This window comes from Cervus elaphus, chromosome 32, assembly GCF_910594005.1.
Source record: "Cervus elaphus chromosome 32, mCerEla1.1, whole genome shotgun sequence".
NCBI classification, from domain to species: domain Eukaryota; kingdom Metazoa; phylum Chordata; class Mammalia; order Artiodactyla; family Cervidae; genus Cervus; species Cervus elaphus.
This window is the reverse complement of record NC_057846.1, coordinates 24,299,500-24,314,764: the sequence shown is the minus strand read 5'-3', so window position 1 is coordinate 24,314,764 and position 15,265 is coordinate 24,299,500. Positions and strand designations below refer to the sequence as shown.

At 44.7% G+C, this 15,265-nt stretch overlaps 1 protein-coding gene across 6 annotated transcripts in view; it reads left to right on the top strand.

Moving 5' to 3' along the window:
• FAT1 (FAT atypical cadherin 1) overlaps positions 1-12,550 on the top strand; it is a 122,086-nt gene extending 109,536 nt beyond the window's left edge. For 3 of the 6 annotated variants that reach the window (XM_043893703.1, XM_043893702.1, XM_043893704.1), the window contains 7 exons: positions 198-660; positions 1,629-1,782; positions 1,930-2,040; positions 3,685-4,316; positions 4,985-5,122; positions 10,030-10,065; positions 11,069-12,550. In XM_043893703.1, the coding sequence (XP_043749638.1) occupies positions 198-660; positions 1,629-1,782; positions 1,930-2,040; positions 3,685-4,316; positions 4,985-5,122; positions 10,030-10,065; positions 11,069-11,697 (2,163 nt within the window). In that variant the 3' untranslated portion in view covers positions 11,698-12,550. Of the gene's footprint in view, positions 1-197; positions 661-1,628; positions 1,783-1,929; positions 2,041-3,684; positions 4,317-4,984; positions 5,123-5,608; positions 5,662-10,029; positions 10,066-11,068 lie in introns of all 6 variants that reach the window. The other 3 variants (XR_006339276.1, XM_043893706.1, XM_043893705.1) reach the window with 3 other exon arrangements.
• Positions 12,551-15,265: the final 2,715 nt, after the last annotated feature.

Here is a 15,265-nt window from a genome sequence, read left to right as displayed (position 1 = left end):
ACAGAGGAGCCTGGCGGGCTGCAATCCATACAGTCGCAAAGAGTCGGACACGACTGAGTGACTTTCCCTTTCATCCCTACTTGCACTAACTTTCTGCCTTCAGGCAGCAGACCCACCCCCTCCTTTAGACGCGTGATCCGAGGCCGGGCGTGATGATTCCGCGAGAGTAATGTGCACAGTGATTGTCTCTGTCGCAGATCCACAACGGGAGGCTCCAGTACAAGTTTGACTGTGGCAGCGGCCCCGGCATCGTCTCGGTGCAGAGCATCCAGGTCAACGACGGGCTGTGGCACGCGGTGTCCCTCGAGGTGAACGGGAACTACGCCCGGCTGGTTCTGGATCAGGTCCACACCGCCTCGGGCACAGCCCCGGGGACACTGAAAACCCTCAACCTCGACAGCCACATGTTTTTTGGGGGCCACGTCCGCCAGCAGGGCTCGAGGCACGGACGGAGCCCCCAGGTGGGCAATGGTTTCCGGGGCTGCATGGACTCCATTTACCTGAATGGGCAGGAGCTGCCCTTAAACAACAGACCCAGGAGCTACGCGCACATCGAGGAGTCAGTGGATGTGTCTCCCGGGTGCTTGTTGATGGCGACGGAGGACTGCTCAAGCAGCCCCTGCCAGAACGGGGGCATCTGCCACCCCTCCCCGACGGGAGGTAAGCCTCACAGCAGCGCCTCTCCCAAGCAGTCCATCCACGTGTATGCGCTGGGGCAGAGGTCTCCCGGCATTTCTGCTTTTCCTTTTCATGTGCAGTCAGTTTGGTCGCATACCGCTGCTGGTGTAAGTGATGCTCGAGTGGAGCTGGGCTTAGGGTTCATCCTGGGAGCGGCTGGAGGGGACAGTTTCTCTCCTGCTGAGCGGTGGCCACACTACATCACATTTCCAGACACGTGTCATTCTGCACCAGTAGTCACAGGAAACCACAGCTGACCCTGAATGCCTTTGCAGCCACAAGGACGCCAACCAGGGGGTTGGAATTGGTTCCACGTAGTTCTCCGTACGGAGAAGGCAATGGCACCCCACTCCGGTACTCTTGCCTAGAAAATCCCATGGACGGAGGAGCCTGGTGAGCGGCAGTCCATGGGGTCGTTAAGAGTCAGACACGACTGAGCAACTTCACTTTCACTTTTCAATTTCATGCACTGGAGAAGGAAATGGCAACCCACTCCATTGTTCTTGCCTGGAGAATCCCAGGGATGGGGGAGCCTGGTGAGCTGCAGTCTGGGGGGATGTACAGAGTTGGATACGACTGAAGCAACACAGCAGCAGCAGTTCTCCCTAAGCTTCTTTTTACCCGCTGGCGCAGCGGGGGGCCTGCCAGTATTGCTCACTTGAGATGGGGGTGGGAGTGTCGTTTTCCAGAAGGCCTTGGGCACCCTGCTAAGTTAGGATGACCTTGATCGAGTCATGAGTTCCCTCTTCAGTCCTTTGTATTCAGGTGATACCAACAGTGGAAGGTTTGGTGATATAGGCAGCTTTGTACCCAGAGGGAATGGGGAATTGAATATGTTTTACAAGTCTTAGAGGGCTAAATTTTCACTTAAACATAAAAACCAGTACCCTGAGACTTCTTTTTTCGAGTTACTGAGTGATAGTACTTTTGGTTCCCATTTGCCGGTTTAGGTTATTACTGCAAATGCAACGCCTTGCACATCGGGACCTACTGCGAGGTGAGCGTCAACCCGTGTTCCTCCAACCCCTGCCTGTACGGCGGCACCTGCATTGTGGACAACGGAGACTTCGTCTGCCAGTGCCGAGGACTCTATACCGGTCAGAGGTGTGTAGGTTCCCAGACTTCCATCGTTCATTAGAGCAGTAGCTCTTTCAGCGTCATCGTGTGTCTGTGCAGTGTCTACATTCATTTGCTCCTGTAGTTACAGAGAAAACATTGGGTTTTTATGCTTATTTTTCCCTTGTCCTTCAGGTGCCAGCTTAGCCCCTACTGCAAAGATGAACCTTGTAAAAACGGCGGAACATGTTTTGATAGTTTGGATGGTGCGGTCTGTCAGTGTGACTCAGGTTTTAGGGGAGAAAGGTAACTAACTTCCTTCAAGATCTGTGTTTGCAGCTCTTTGTAGGGTCACAGCGATTGGCAAGATGCAACAACACTTACTTAATTTGGACTGTGTTGCTTTAGAATTTGAATTCAGAGCTCATAGTGACTCTTTGTATAATTCATCTTTTCATTCTTTTAAAAAAAAAATTGAGCAAGTGAACATGATATAATGCTTGAAATACTATATGCTTTGAATATAGAGTGCTTCTATACTTTAAAAATGTTATTTATGAACAAGGAACGTATGGGTACTTGCAGGAAGTAACTGTGGAAACAGTAAGATTGTTGTTTTTTTAAAAACAGATGCGCATGGGGTTGTTACCTATCTATGAGATAGATGACTTCTTTTTCATTGTTTATGTAGCATCTAAAACATTTCTCAACTCTTTAGGTATCTTTTGTGAGCCTTCCATAGTCTGAGAGACGATCATTATTTTTGGTGAAGAATATGAGGCACTAGATGCCTGTTGTCGACGTTGAATGAAATGGTTTTCTGTTCCAGGTGCCATTTCCCCTTAGACTTTCCACCAGGTTCAGTTTAAAAAACTTAGTGCTTGTTCCATACAAGTGCCTAGCGCTATGCATCTAGAAAAGCCTTCACCTGTCACTTTTGTTAGAAGGCTTGAAGTGTGACCTGCCTGCATGGATTCACATAAGGTTTTGTTCTAGTAGTAATTCTGAATTTTACCGTCCGTCACGTGGTCTTCATTCATTAGTCTACTTGAATCCTAGTCAGTATTCAATATAGTTGACAAAAATGTCCCAGTAATCAAAATTGTAATGCCAGGTGAGTATAGGGGTGTTAGAGGAGGATGCATTTTGTTAGAGGAGGAAGGTGACGGGGGGACCCGCACAGGTGCCAGAGACGCCCACTGGGAAGGGGAGGGAAGGAGGGGGCTTAGCGGCTTTCCTGTGGGCGATTCTGTAAGGGTGAGGAGCTGAGGAGGGTTTTCAACATGGAGAAACATTTTAAAATGAAAAACAGAGAGTTTTCTGGCCTTTCACATGCTGTATGGAGCTGTCATATTCCCCCATGGGAAAGTTATCGGAGAAATTTAATCCAGCCCTCTTGGAATACATTTATCGGCATGCACTTTTCTAAATATCTGGATCAGAAATCGAGACAAACTGATGTTTAGCCAGTGAGTTTGATTTAGTTGTCTGTTGAACCCTGAGAAAAATGGCAGCTAAACATTGATGTGACGTGTTTATCTCCCAGATGTACAGGGTGTAAACTCAAATGAGTCATTACTCCACAAAGGATTTTTGTGTAGTTATTGTCAATAGTGTGTTTTGGCTGTCCTGTGTCTGGGTCAGTGTTGCTAAGTCACTTCAGTCGTGTCCGACTCTCTGCGACCCCATGGACTGTAGCCCACCAGGCTCCTCTATCCATGGGATGCTCCAGGCAAGAATACTGGAGTGGGTTGCCACGCCCTCCTCCAGGGGATCTTCCCGACCCAGGGATGGAACCCGTGTCTCCTGCACTGGCAGGCGGGTTCTTCACCACTAGCGCCACCTGGGAAGCCCGGGTCAGTGTTGGGTGAGTTTTATTAGGAGGGATGATTAGCCTGTAGTCTCTATGGTGCTGCCAAGGCCTCTCCTAACCCTGGGCTGTCTCGGCAGGTGTCAGAGCGACGTTGACGAGTGTGCTGGCAACCCCTGCCGGAATGGGGCCCTCTGTGAGAACACGCACGGCTCCTACCACTGCAACTGCAGCCACGAATATAAGGGGAAACACTGCGAGGACGTGGCTCCCAACCAGTACGTGTCGACCCCCTGGAACATCGGCCTGGCCGAGGGGATCGGCATCGTTGTCTTCATCACGGGCATCTTTCTGCTGGTGCTGGTGTTCGTCTTCTGCCGCAAGATGATCAGTCGGAAGAAGAAACCCCAGCCTGAACCCGAGGACAAACACTTGGGACCCAGCGCGGCTTTCTTGCAAAGACCGTATTTCGATTCCAAGCTGAATAAGAACATTTACTCGGACATACCACCCCAGGTGCCTGTCCGGCCCATCTCCTACACCCCAAGCATTCCAAGTGACTCTCGGAACAACCTTGACCGCAACTCCTTCGAAGGGTCGGCTATCCCCGAGCACCCCGAGTTCAGCACCTTCAACCCGGAGTCCGTGCACGGGCACCGGAAAGCTGTGGCCGTCTGCAGCGTGGCCCCAAACCTGCCTCCCCCGCCGCCTTCAAACTCTCCTTCTGACAGCGACTCCATCCAGAAACCTAGCTGGGACTTCGATTATGATAGTAAGAATGGTTTTCTCCATCTTGATAAAATGTCTCTGACCTCGCAGGAGTGTGGCGTCTCTGTTAGTGATGAACGTGCCCAGACTCCACAGAGCTCTGGTACAATTGGGAACCTTTTCCTGGCATCCCAGACCTGACCAGCCACATTGTGGCCGTGATGTTGCTTTAATTTAGGAATTGAATCTAGTTGTGTTCCATTCATCTGGAAAGATCATTTCGTTTTCTTAATTGATCTGGATTCTCAGCTCTGATTGGTGGGGGGATTTTTATGACAAAAAAATTGGGAGGGCATTGGCATGATATGATTTTTTTTTCTCAGATGTGGCCAGAAGAAGCGACAATATTTAAGTGGCCTGACTTCTATGGGATGCCTTGAAAAAGCTATATATTACCATTTTCAAATAAAATTTTAATTCCCCATGTTGTCTGATAGTCTCCACCACAGGCAGGTTTATTGAGAATTTCTATTCTATGAGTCTGCAAGCTGCATTTTGTATTTGGTTCTGTTTTGGAGATGTTTCTTTTTTTTTTCTTTCAATGTACTTTTATTGAATAAATCCTAGGCAGTCCACGGGTCACACTTGCTTCCTGTCAGGATACAGCAGGGAAGAAAAGAGAGTCTCCTGCCTTTGTGACATGTAACTGTTTTGTCCGTCATCTCCTTTTAGCTAAAGTGGTGGATCTTGATCCTTGTCTCTCCAAAAAGCCGCTGGAGGAGAAGCCGTCTCGCCCGTGCAGCGCCCGGGAAAGCCTGTCCGAAGTGCACTCCCTCAGCTCCTTCCAGTCGGAGCCGTGCGACGACAATGGTGAGTAAACACGCTTCCGCAGCGCCCACCGTCCGCGGCCCCGCTCGCTGACACAGGTCAGGGACATGGTCGCTGGCTCCATCTCAGACGCTCTTCACACTTCACTTCAGGCCACAGTTAGACAGCCTTGCATGAACATCCTCTGGGGGCGATGCCGAAAACGTCCTTCATGCTTAGGAATCTGTAGTGACTGGTCATCATAAGAAAGAAAATATGACTGATTGAAAGATGAGCTCTGTCTGATCAGTCAGTTCTGCATGGGCCTTTCTTCCATGACAGTGAATGCTATAGAAGTTATGTGGATTTAAAAACAAAAAAACAAAAAACCTCGTCCCCGCTTCCTTGAGCACCCCCGCGTGCACACACGCGTGCACCCCCGCAGCCCTGCGAGGAGATGCGCCGGTCTGACACGGGCAACCCGAGCAGCACCTGTGATTGTCACACGGTTCTATTTGTCTCTCCCCACCGACTCCCTTGCGGCCTCAGCTCCCATTTGGATCAGAGCGTACTGACTGAGAACGCAGTTTAAGAGATTGCTAGTAAGTTGGATTATATTTCTAATGAAGAAAGTCTGACAGTGGGATCTTGGCTGCCAGTTTTGTTTCTTGGAGGGTGAATGGCGTTGATAAGCAGCTTTACCATATTAGCGCATACCAGTAGAGAAAACTGTCAGTATCCAGAAACCCAGTAAAGTGAGTTTTTAGTGGAAATTTTTGAATGTCAGAATTAGTTTGATTGTAATTTTTTTGCATAAAAATGCCATGTGTAAACAGTTGGAAGGAAATAACTCACTAATAATTATTTGATTGTTTGTAAATGCCAAGTAGTCCATAATACACTGCAGAGACCATTTCGAAACTAAGGATGGCCATATGTATGTTCCATTAATTCCTGAGCCATTTCAAGCATGTTATATATGATATGAAGGTGCAACAGTGTTTATTATTTAGCAGTAAAGTATTTGGACAGAGCTCTGCTTATCAAACCAACAACAAAGTAGAATTCTTTCATTAGATTTAATTCTAAAACATTATAGAGTTGCCAATTTACATAATACTTTATATCTTTGTCCTTAAATGCTCTTCATCAATCTCAGAATTTGCCAGTATTTTCTTTCTTTTCCTAGGTTTTTTTTTTTTTAACTGAAACATCATTCTTCTTAATACTCTTAGATACTTTTAATAAGCTATGGTCAAACTAGTCATGAAAATTAATTGCCAGATAATACAATGTGAGAAAAAATATATTATCCAGGAGTGTCTTTATTTTAATCTTTATCATAATTTTAATCATTATCCATCAAAATTAAAGTCTGTATTAAGAGTATATTTAAATCATATTTCTAGTTTTCTAAGGCTGTTTTAATAGATTACATAGTGGCTTAAGACAAGATAGATTTGTTATTGTTCTGCAGAAGTGTGACGCTTGTCTCAGCAGGCTGAAATTAACATAATAGCAGGACTGTCTCCTTTCTGGAGACGCCAGAGGAGAGATCCTGTGCTGTACCTTTTCCAGCCTCTAGAACCTCCCCACATGCCATGGCTCATGGCCTCCATCTGTCAAAGACAGCAACACTGCACCTCACTGGTCTTTCTGCTCTAGTCCTAGCTCTCCAGCCGCAGCTGGGAAAGCTGGTCCCCTTAAGGACCCTTGCAATTACAGATCATGCAGGGGAGTCTCTTCATCTCAGGCTCTTTATCTTCATCACATTAGCAAAGTCCCTTTGGCCAAGGATGGTAACTTGTTCCCAGGGCGAGGATGTGGCCTTTTTGGAGGGCCATCCTTCTGCCTGTTACATGCACACTTATTTATCTTGGCATAAATACCTTGAAACAGTTTGATACCGGAATGAAAAGGGAATTTACAGAGGAAACAGCCAGGCAGACAGTCTGCGTTTCTCTGCTGGTATGTTAGCTCACCAGCTGTTAACTCGTCTGCAGAAAGACAAGAAAACTGGGGTGGGAGTACAGAGAACAGAGACAAAGCCATTTTTGTATTCATATTGCATATTTTACCTTATTATGCAGCTCTTAATTTTTTTCCTGCAAATAATGTATGAGTGTATTAAATGGACCCAGAAAATTGGCCTAGCCAAGTATTTGACTCTTTGAATGTGAAAGCTTTTGCCCATGGGATGTTAAAATCAGGGTTGTTTTGTCCTGACTTGATTCATAATTGTAATTGTGAAACAAATTTATGGCTGAAAGTTCTTTTCCTAAATTACAGTATAATGTGGTTACTCGTTACTCTACTCCTTTGATTAATGATAACAAATATATAACTTGATTGGAAAAATCTGCAACATATAAGGAACAAGTGCAAAGATCATACATAACTATATAGCTGTGTTTAAGTTTCACATTGTTAAACTATGCAGTAGAAACTGTATAATATGCAGAAATCATATCTAATGCAGTTTCCTGACTCACTGAAGGCCTTTCTAACTTACTGCTCTTGTGCCTTTCACAAGCTTCCATAGTGACTGTAATACACCTTGTCAATGCTGTCGTTGACACGGTGACTGAAGAAGGTACAGTTGTGTCTGTGTTCGTGTTCAGTGACTGTCCCTGGAGTGCTGTGTTTTTCCCGTGGTAGTGTTGTACAGAGTCCTTGTCTGATGGTTCTGAAGAGGTTGAATACTTTCATGCTGTGCAGGTGTGTCCGTTCATAACCCAGGGGTGTTGCAAAATATCGTTATATATGTATGTTACGTATGTCTGTGGTCTTTGTTACTTTCTTGTGGTTCACAGTGAATTTACACAGTTGCCAGAAGTCACCGGTAGGGTCTTGACAACTGCCTTTACATGGAACAGTATGAAGAAGTGAAAAGTAATTCTAATTATCTAAAAAAAATTTTTAATATAGTAAAACTCAGTAAAACACAGCTTTAATAATTGCCTATACCTGACTCTTCCCTTTTGTATTTTCCCTGGTATGGTCAAGGAAAATTGTAGAACATGATAGAAGGCAATATTTTTATATTTGGTTGAGTAAAAAATCATCTCATAGGAAGCTTTATCTGTTCAAAATTTTAAGAAATACCTGCCTTCAATTATTTCAAATTATCCCTCCATCAGTGCACTGGAATTCGAGTTATCACGTGCAAAGTACACAGGTATTTTCGGACTAGAAATCAGATCACCATAGGGCTTGTGAAAAGCATAATTGTTAGGCCCTAACTCCCAAGATTTCTGATGGAGCAAATCTGGCTGGGGCCAAGAGAATGCACATTTCTAACCAGCCCCCAGTTAATTCTGATGTTGCTGGTCTAAGAACCACACTTGGAGAACTACTGGCCTAGACCACCAGGAGCCCACGAAGCTTAGGGAATCCTTTCTGCTGGGACAACAAATAGGTTTGCTGAGATGTAGGTGAGAGAAGGATGGTTTCAAGCCAAGTTTGAGGGGTTCAGCTTACTCATTTCAGTTACCAGTGAGCCTTACACTTAGTTTCCAGGAAGTGACCATGTCTTTACTTGGCGTATCAGAAGGGGATCTATATTTTGTCTACTGAATCTTAGTTCTCCCATGATGAAACCTTAATATTTATGTAATATATTGACTGAGTTTAAAGAAACAGAATTCGAATAGTTCTTTCATGGCAATCTCTTTTGTTGAAAAATATCTTTGACATATTAAATATAAATTGAGTTTAAAATGGAAAACTAAGAATAATGGAATGGCTGTTTAGTAAACAGAAGTTGTCAATCCTCTTTTTGGAAAGAAACTACCACATTTTTAGCAGGCTTTTTAGAATAGTTCCAGAGATAAACATTAGTTAAATACTGGCTTACTCATGTTTTAGAAATCACAATTTTTTCAGTTTTTGATTTAAATTCCTAGAAGAGAACCATCAATCAAATCTTATTTGTTCCAAGTTACTTTTTTTTTTTCCCCAAGTAACTTTATCACTGGGTTTTCAAGAGCATCATTGAATGCACAGAAAGCATGGGTCTAGTTTAGAAAATTACTAGTCATCGATTTCCACAATAAGAATTAGAATGATAGTCAATGGTTAGTGCTTGACCTACATTATGTGATTTAACCCTCGTAATAACTAAGGGATTTCCACCTCCATTTCGAAGAGAAGAGCCTGAAGCTTACCAGGGTAAGCCGCCTGCCCCACAGTCACGGGATTCACGTGGACTCTGCCCCATGCCGGAGTTCTGTGTGCAAAACAAGGCCTCCAGGAGAGGGAGAGGCCAGACAGATTTGGCTGGGCTCAGGGTTAAGGTCAGCTGATGGTGTCTCTAAGGAAAGGTGGACAGTGTGAATATAAAGTCATGTTCAAATAGGGCAAGGTCTGGTGAGGTTTTCTCTTAGCTATTTATCAGTATCTAAGTGTGTCTGTGGTTTCTCTGAATCTTGGACATGTGAAGGCTATATTGTGCTGTAAAGTTTGTGTCTTTCATGTGGCTATAGCTTATGTATTTTGCATTATCACCTAAGCAACCTGATATTACCCAGCCTTAGGGGAAAAAAATGATTTCGTAATATTTCTCAGTAACATGAGGGGGTCATTTAAATTCTTTTCACCAGTTTACATTTTATTATAGAGCCTTGTAGACTCTATTTCAATTACTCCTAACAAAATTTTGTGTTTCAGGAGTAGCTTGCCAGAAACAAGAGAAAGAAAGTAAAATCCTGTCCGAGTTTCCCGGCCGCGTCCCTAGTTCATCATCCCTCATCTTCTCCCTCCGCTCCCACGTCCCATTTTATTTGTGCTACACAGATTTCTCACCGTTGGGGATTTTCATAGATAATGGCTTAAAAGGCACAGTACATGGCTGACTGGGCCTTTATAAAACAGTTTATATTGTGTTATGGACTTAATCTTTATTGCCTTTTCAGCCGTCTTTCTCTTTTAATTACAAGTGTTTTCTTTTCTCTCTACTCTGCAACCAAAAGAGTCTTTGGCTGCTCCTGACCTCAGCAAATCAAGAGGTGACTTATGCATGCCAGTTGTTCATTGATTTTTCACTAAAACAAATGAGTGGAGCCTTGACCCAGTGCTGACTTGCTGCACGTGTCTGCACCGTAACGACTGCCTACCTGTTTGTGGCCTGCGTTCTGAACGTGCCTGCCTCACCTTCACTGGCTGCCAAAGGATTTCAAAAATCCTGGGGTGGGGGGGCTACCCCCAAATTGGAAGGGTTTTTTTTTTTTTTAATAATTATACCTTTAAATAGTTGAAAATGACCCTTAGTCCTTTTTAAAGAAACAAAATTACTGTAGTTTATCAAAAATTGTATTACATTTGTCAATGTTTAATTGCCTTTCATTTGATTTTGGGGCATGCTTTGCTATGTTACTAAATTAATATAATTTGTTGTCTTTCTGAGGACTCATGGAAAATAGTACAATTGTAATATTAAATTTATGACATTCTAAAGGAAATTTAGTTTTAAAATTTTGCATGCTAGTCATTACTTTTATTATCTGAAAGACACATTCGTTGGTATCTTTTTTTAATGGCAAGTAGTGCAGATCAGGTGACATTCTTGAGCCGCCTTTTTGCAAGGACAAAATTTCTTTATCAAGGTCCTAAGGCTGAACTAACACTCTTCTTCATAGAAGGCAGAGGGTTCTCAGTGACTGCAGGGAAGCTGAAAGGATGATTGGAATCGTTTGAAGAAAAGTGCATGTCCTCTAGGCGCTAGCATACTGCTTCTTCTGTTAAAAACTTAACGTTTCTTTGAAAGTTAGATACTTACCTAAAACTGTAAGTCCTCATTTCAGGAGCAGAGCCTAACTCATAGAGGGTCTCAGAACCGGCGCGGGAGGGGAGGGGGTCCAAGCAGGGACCGAGGCTTCCCCCGACGGTGGCCCTCGGTGCGCGGGGACAGATGCCTTTGCGCCTGTGCGTGCTGCATACGCTGGGCCCTTTTCCGCGGCGCACACGCTGGGGAGGAAAACACGTTGACATCTGGTTTTCTTTTCCACCAAGGGTATCACTGGGATACGTCGGACTGGATGCCCAGCGTTCCTCTGCCGGACATCCAGGAATTCCCCAATTACGAGGTAATCGACGAGCAGACCCCCCTGTACTCGGCCGATCCCAACGCCATCGATACGGACTATTACCCCGGAGGCTACGACATCGAGAGTGACTTTCCGCCCCCGCCAGAGGACTTCCCCGGCGCGGACGAGCTCCCGCCCCTGCCCCCCGAGTTCAGCGACCAGTTCGAATCCATACACCCGCCCAGGGACGCGCCGGCCGCGGGGAGCCCGGGCTCCGCCTCCCGAGGCCGGCAGAGGTTCCACCCGAACCAGTACCTGCCCAGCTTCTACGCCGTGGACCTGTCCGAACCTCAGAAAGCCGGCGCTGGCGACGGCAGCGCCCGCAGAGAACCCTACGCCCCCTACCCTGCGGGGTACCCCAGGACCTTTGAAGCCCCCGCCGTGGAAAGCCTGCCGCTGTCGGTGTACGCCTCCACGGCGTCCTGCTCCGACGTGTCCGCGTGCTGCGAGGCCGAGTCGGAGGTCATGATGAGTGACTACGAGAGCGGAGACGACGGCCCCTTCGAGGAGGTGACGGTCCCTCCGCTGGACTCGCAGCAGCACACGGAGGTCTGACCCCGCAGGCCCTCCCCCCACCCCCGCCCCCCCCAAGTGCCTGAACCCCAGCGAACCTAGAGCGATCCCTGCAGCGGATGCCCTGTCCTGCACCGTTCTCTGCAGCAGCGCTTGCGCCCCTTCCTTCGGGGAGCCGCCCCCGGGCATGGCTGCACTGAACCCCCCGCCCGCGCCTCCTGACCTTGTTCGCCATCGCCAGTGTCCTGACCTACTGTCGTTGACGTCCACCGCACCATTTCCAGACTTTTTTTTTTTTTTTTGTATTTACATTCGTCCCGTGTTAAAACAATGAAGCGAAAATCAGCTCCCCTCTCTCTCTTTAGCATGATTCATGTATTTATATAGATTTGATTATTTTAATTTTCCTGTTTTTTTTTTTGTAAATTTTATGTACAGATTTGATTTTTCATAGTTTTCCCCTAGATTTTCAAGATAACTTCGTGCATTTTGTTTTTGACCAGATTTTGGTGGTGTTCGTGTCATTTACCTAGCACCCTGATTTTTTTTTTTTTAATATAACCAGGGTTTCACTCTCTGTCCTTTTCAACTGAAGTAGGACATTTCATTCATACATTTCAGTATAGTCATTCATTTCCAGCTGTACATAGGATGAGGACAGACCTGATCCATGAACATGTCTTAAATAAATGGGTTGCTGTATTTTAGGGTTATAAACATTTTTCATTATTGGAAAGTGTAATGAGGACCTTCTGCAGAATCGTTTAGAACCAAAACCACCAGGACACAATTTTTATAGTGTCTGTATATTTGTGATGCAAGGTCTTGTAAAGGTTTTTACTGAAAACTACCATTAACCAGTCTTTCTTACTGACAATAAATTATTAATAAAATACTTTAGCTTTGCTGTCTGTTTCTTCCTCCGTATTTATACTCCTGTTCAGGATTCAGTTAATGAATTGAGAAAGAAGAGTAAATGTGAAGTCTCTCCCAGTTGCCAAAACCAGACTGCACTTACAGATGTTACCACTAGGTGGCAGTATATGGCCACGTGATACTACTCAAAACTACAGGTGTAGAGGCTCAGCACTCTTATATAATAAACATTTTCTAACTAAAATTTAAAAAATTTTTTTCTTATATATTATTTTATTGCTATTACTTGGCCATAATTTCAATGCATGTATAGTTTTCACCTATGATTTATATCACAGACAAAGCTTTCTGTGAAGCATTTTACCTTTCTCTTGTCAAAGAACACATCCTACTTCTATAGGATTTAAAGTGAAACCCAGAAGTCATCTTCCATGTGTATTTATAGTCAGAATCCATCCCTCTGTCCCACAGCTACTTGTTCAATACCGACCACGTGCCAGCCCTGTGATAAGAATGACAAAGAATCAGGCGTTCCTATAACATCCAAAGACGCATTTTCGCTTTTATTAAATGACATGTTATTTAATACATATAGTTTAAACGTCAAAGAGAGCTAAAATATGTACAACCAAAAGCAGCAAACTCACATTTTGCTGTAACCACTTGTAACTCTTTAAGCTGTTTTTCTCATTTTTCCTTTGGAATTTTTAAGTGTATATATTATTTCTTGAGTCACTAATTTTAGGAATTGCAGAAGATCATGTAAAAAAAAAAAAAGATCATGTAACTTATCAAACCTCTAATTCTCTTGTTATCCTCCCACTTGTTACAGCTTACTTTTTTGGCTTCATTCATTCATGTTTTCATTGCTTTGATGATGTAAATATTTACCACAGAGGTACGTAGTATATGATGTTTCTTTCTATCTACCTTGCAACTTTCTTTTTTTCTTAATTGCCTTAATTTTTCTCTTAAAAAATTTGTTAGTTTTTATGTATTTGAAAAATCTTTTTGCTCACCTACTGAGTGTTGTTCTATATGGACAAAAATTGCTCTGTCATCTTAGATTTTACACGAAGGGAGGGTGGGTGGCAAAGGGAGATAGTAAATCACTAAAATACGAAGCAGAGTATGAAGTGGTGATCACTAAGGAGAAAACTTAGTATGTGGGCAGGAAAGCAATGGGGAGGGTTGGGGATGGGAGGGGATTTTGTAGAAGACCTCAGGGGCAAGCTGGCATTTGAATAAACAGCTGAAATTGATAAGGGGGAGTGATGCCAAGGGGGCCACCTGGGGCACCAGCATTGCTGGCAGAAGAGCTAGTGTAAAGGCCCCAAGGTTCGAAGGTTAAAGAAAATAAGGGAGACAGGTGTGGTCTCGTAGATTTATAAAGTGCCTCTTGGGACGTGGTCAAAACTACGAGAGGACCTCTGCTGATATCCAGAGGCCTTTTACTTTAAGAATCCATTTCTCCAGAGACAGGACCTTTCCATTTCTGCTTGAGAAATACTGTTGCTCTTATTTTAAAGTTGGCTGGATGGGAAGACTGGCGGTTTTATCATGCACTTAGACCCCCAGCTCTCATTTCAGGGAACAGTCCTGCTCAGGACCGAGCTGAGAGGCTGGGGTCTGACAACGTGTATACAGCTGAAGCAGCCCGTACCCCTGGGACTCATCCCATTCTTCACCCACTTTCCAGGGAGAAATCATTGCAGGCTGCACGACCTCTCCAGGCTGCGAGGTCTGATTCCTCCTCTGCGAAGGCAGGATTCGTCACTCCCCTCACCACCCACCTTCACACGCTCTAGTGTGCTTTACAGTCACTCCCTCTTACTTGCTTTGAACACGGGGTTGCTTTTTAACATTTTCTCCCTTTCCCTGTCTTGGTTTTTCAAGAGAAGAAACAGTGCTCTGCCATCTTCAGCTGGAAGCCTGGAATATGCCCTTAACCATGGATTCCCAGTGTCTAGAAGAACATTGGTGTGTTAGTTTCCTGTTGCTCCATTGCAAGTTAACCACACATGTGGTGGCTTAAAATACCCCCCATTTGTTAGCTCCAGTTCTACAGGTCATGGCATGACCAGGATCTCTGCTTACATCTTGCAAGGCTGAAACCCAAGTTTTCATCTGGGCTGTGGCCTCCCGAGGTCTGGGTCCTCATCCAGGCTTCATCTTTTGGGCAGATTCAGTCCCTTGGGGTCACTGAGATGTGGGTCCCCACTGTCTTACTGGCTGTACAGTGAGCTTCCTGCTTTCTCACTGACCGTACCCACTTTTTTGGCAGCCTCTGTCTCAGGTTCTAGCTCTGTGACCCTCTGATAACTTAGTAGCTTATGCTTCAAAGCGAGCAGAAGAACTTCCCTCATGCTTCCCATCTCTGACCTCAAGGGGCCCAGTCCCTGGTATAAGGACTCACCTGATTAGGTCAGGCCCATCCAAAATACTCTGCCATTTGACTAATTAAATATCAACTGATTAGTGACCTAATCATGGGGATTCCCATTGTATTTGCAAATCACATCTTTGCTCAAGGGGGAAATTATACTATTACTCCCCAGGGTGGGGTTCTTGTGGACCACCGTCGGCACTCTGTCAGTTTTTATTTTGACAATACTTTGACCTTCTAAAATGTTATACAGACCGTATTTTAAACTGAAGACTATTAGCATTTTATTTTTTTTTAAAGGCATCATCCGGAGTTAGTTAGAAATGAATAAACAACTTATTTAAGGTC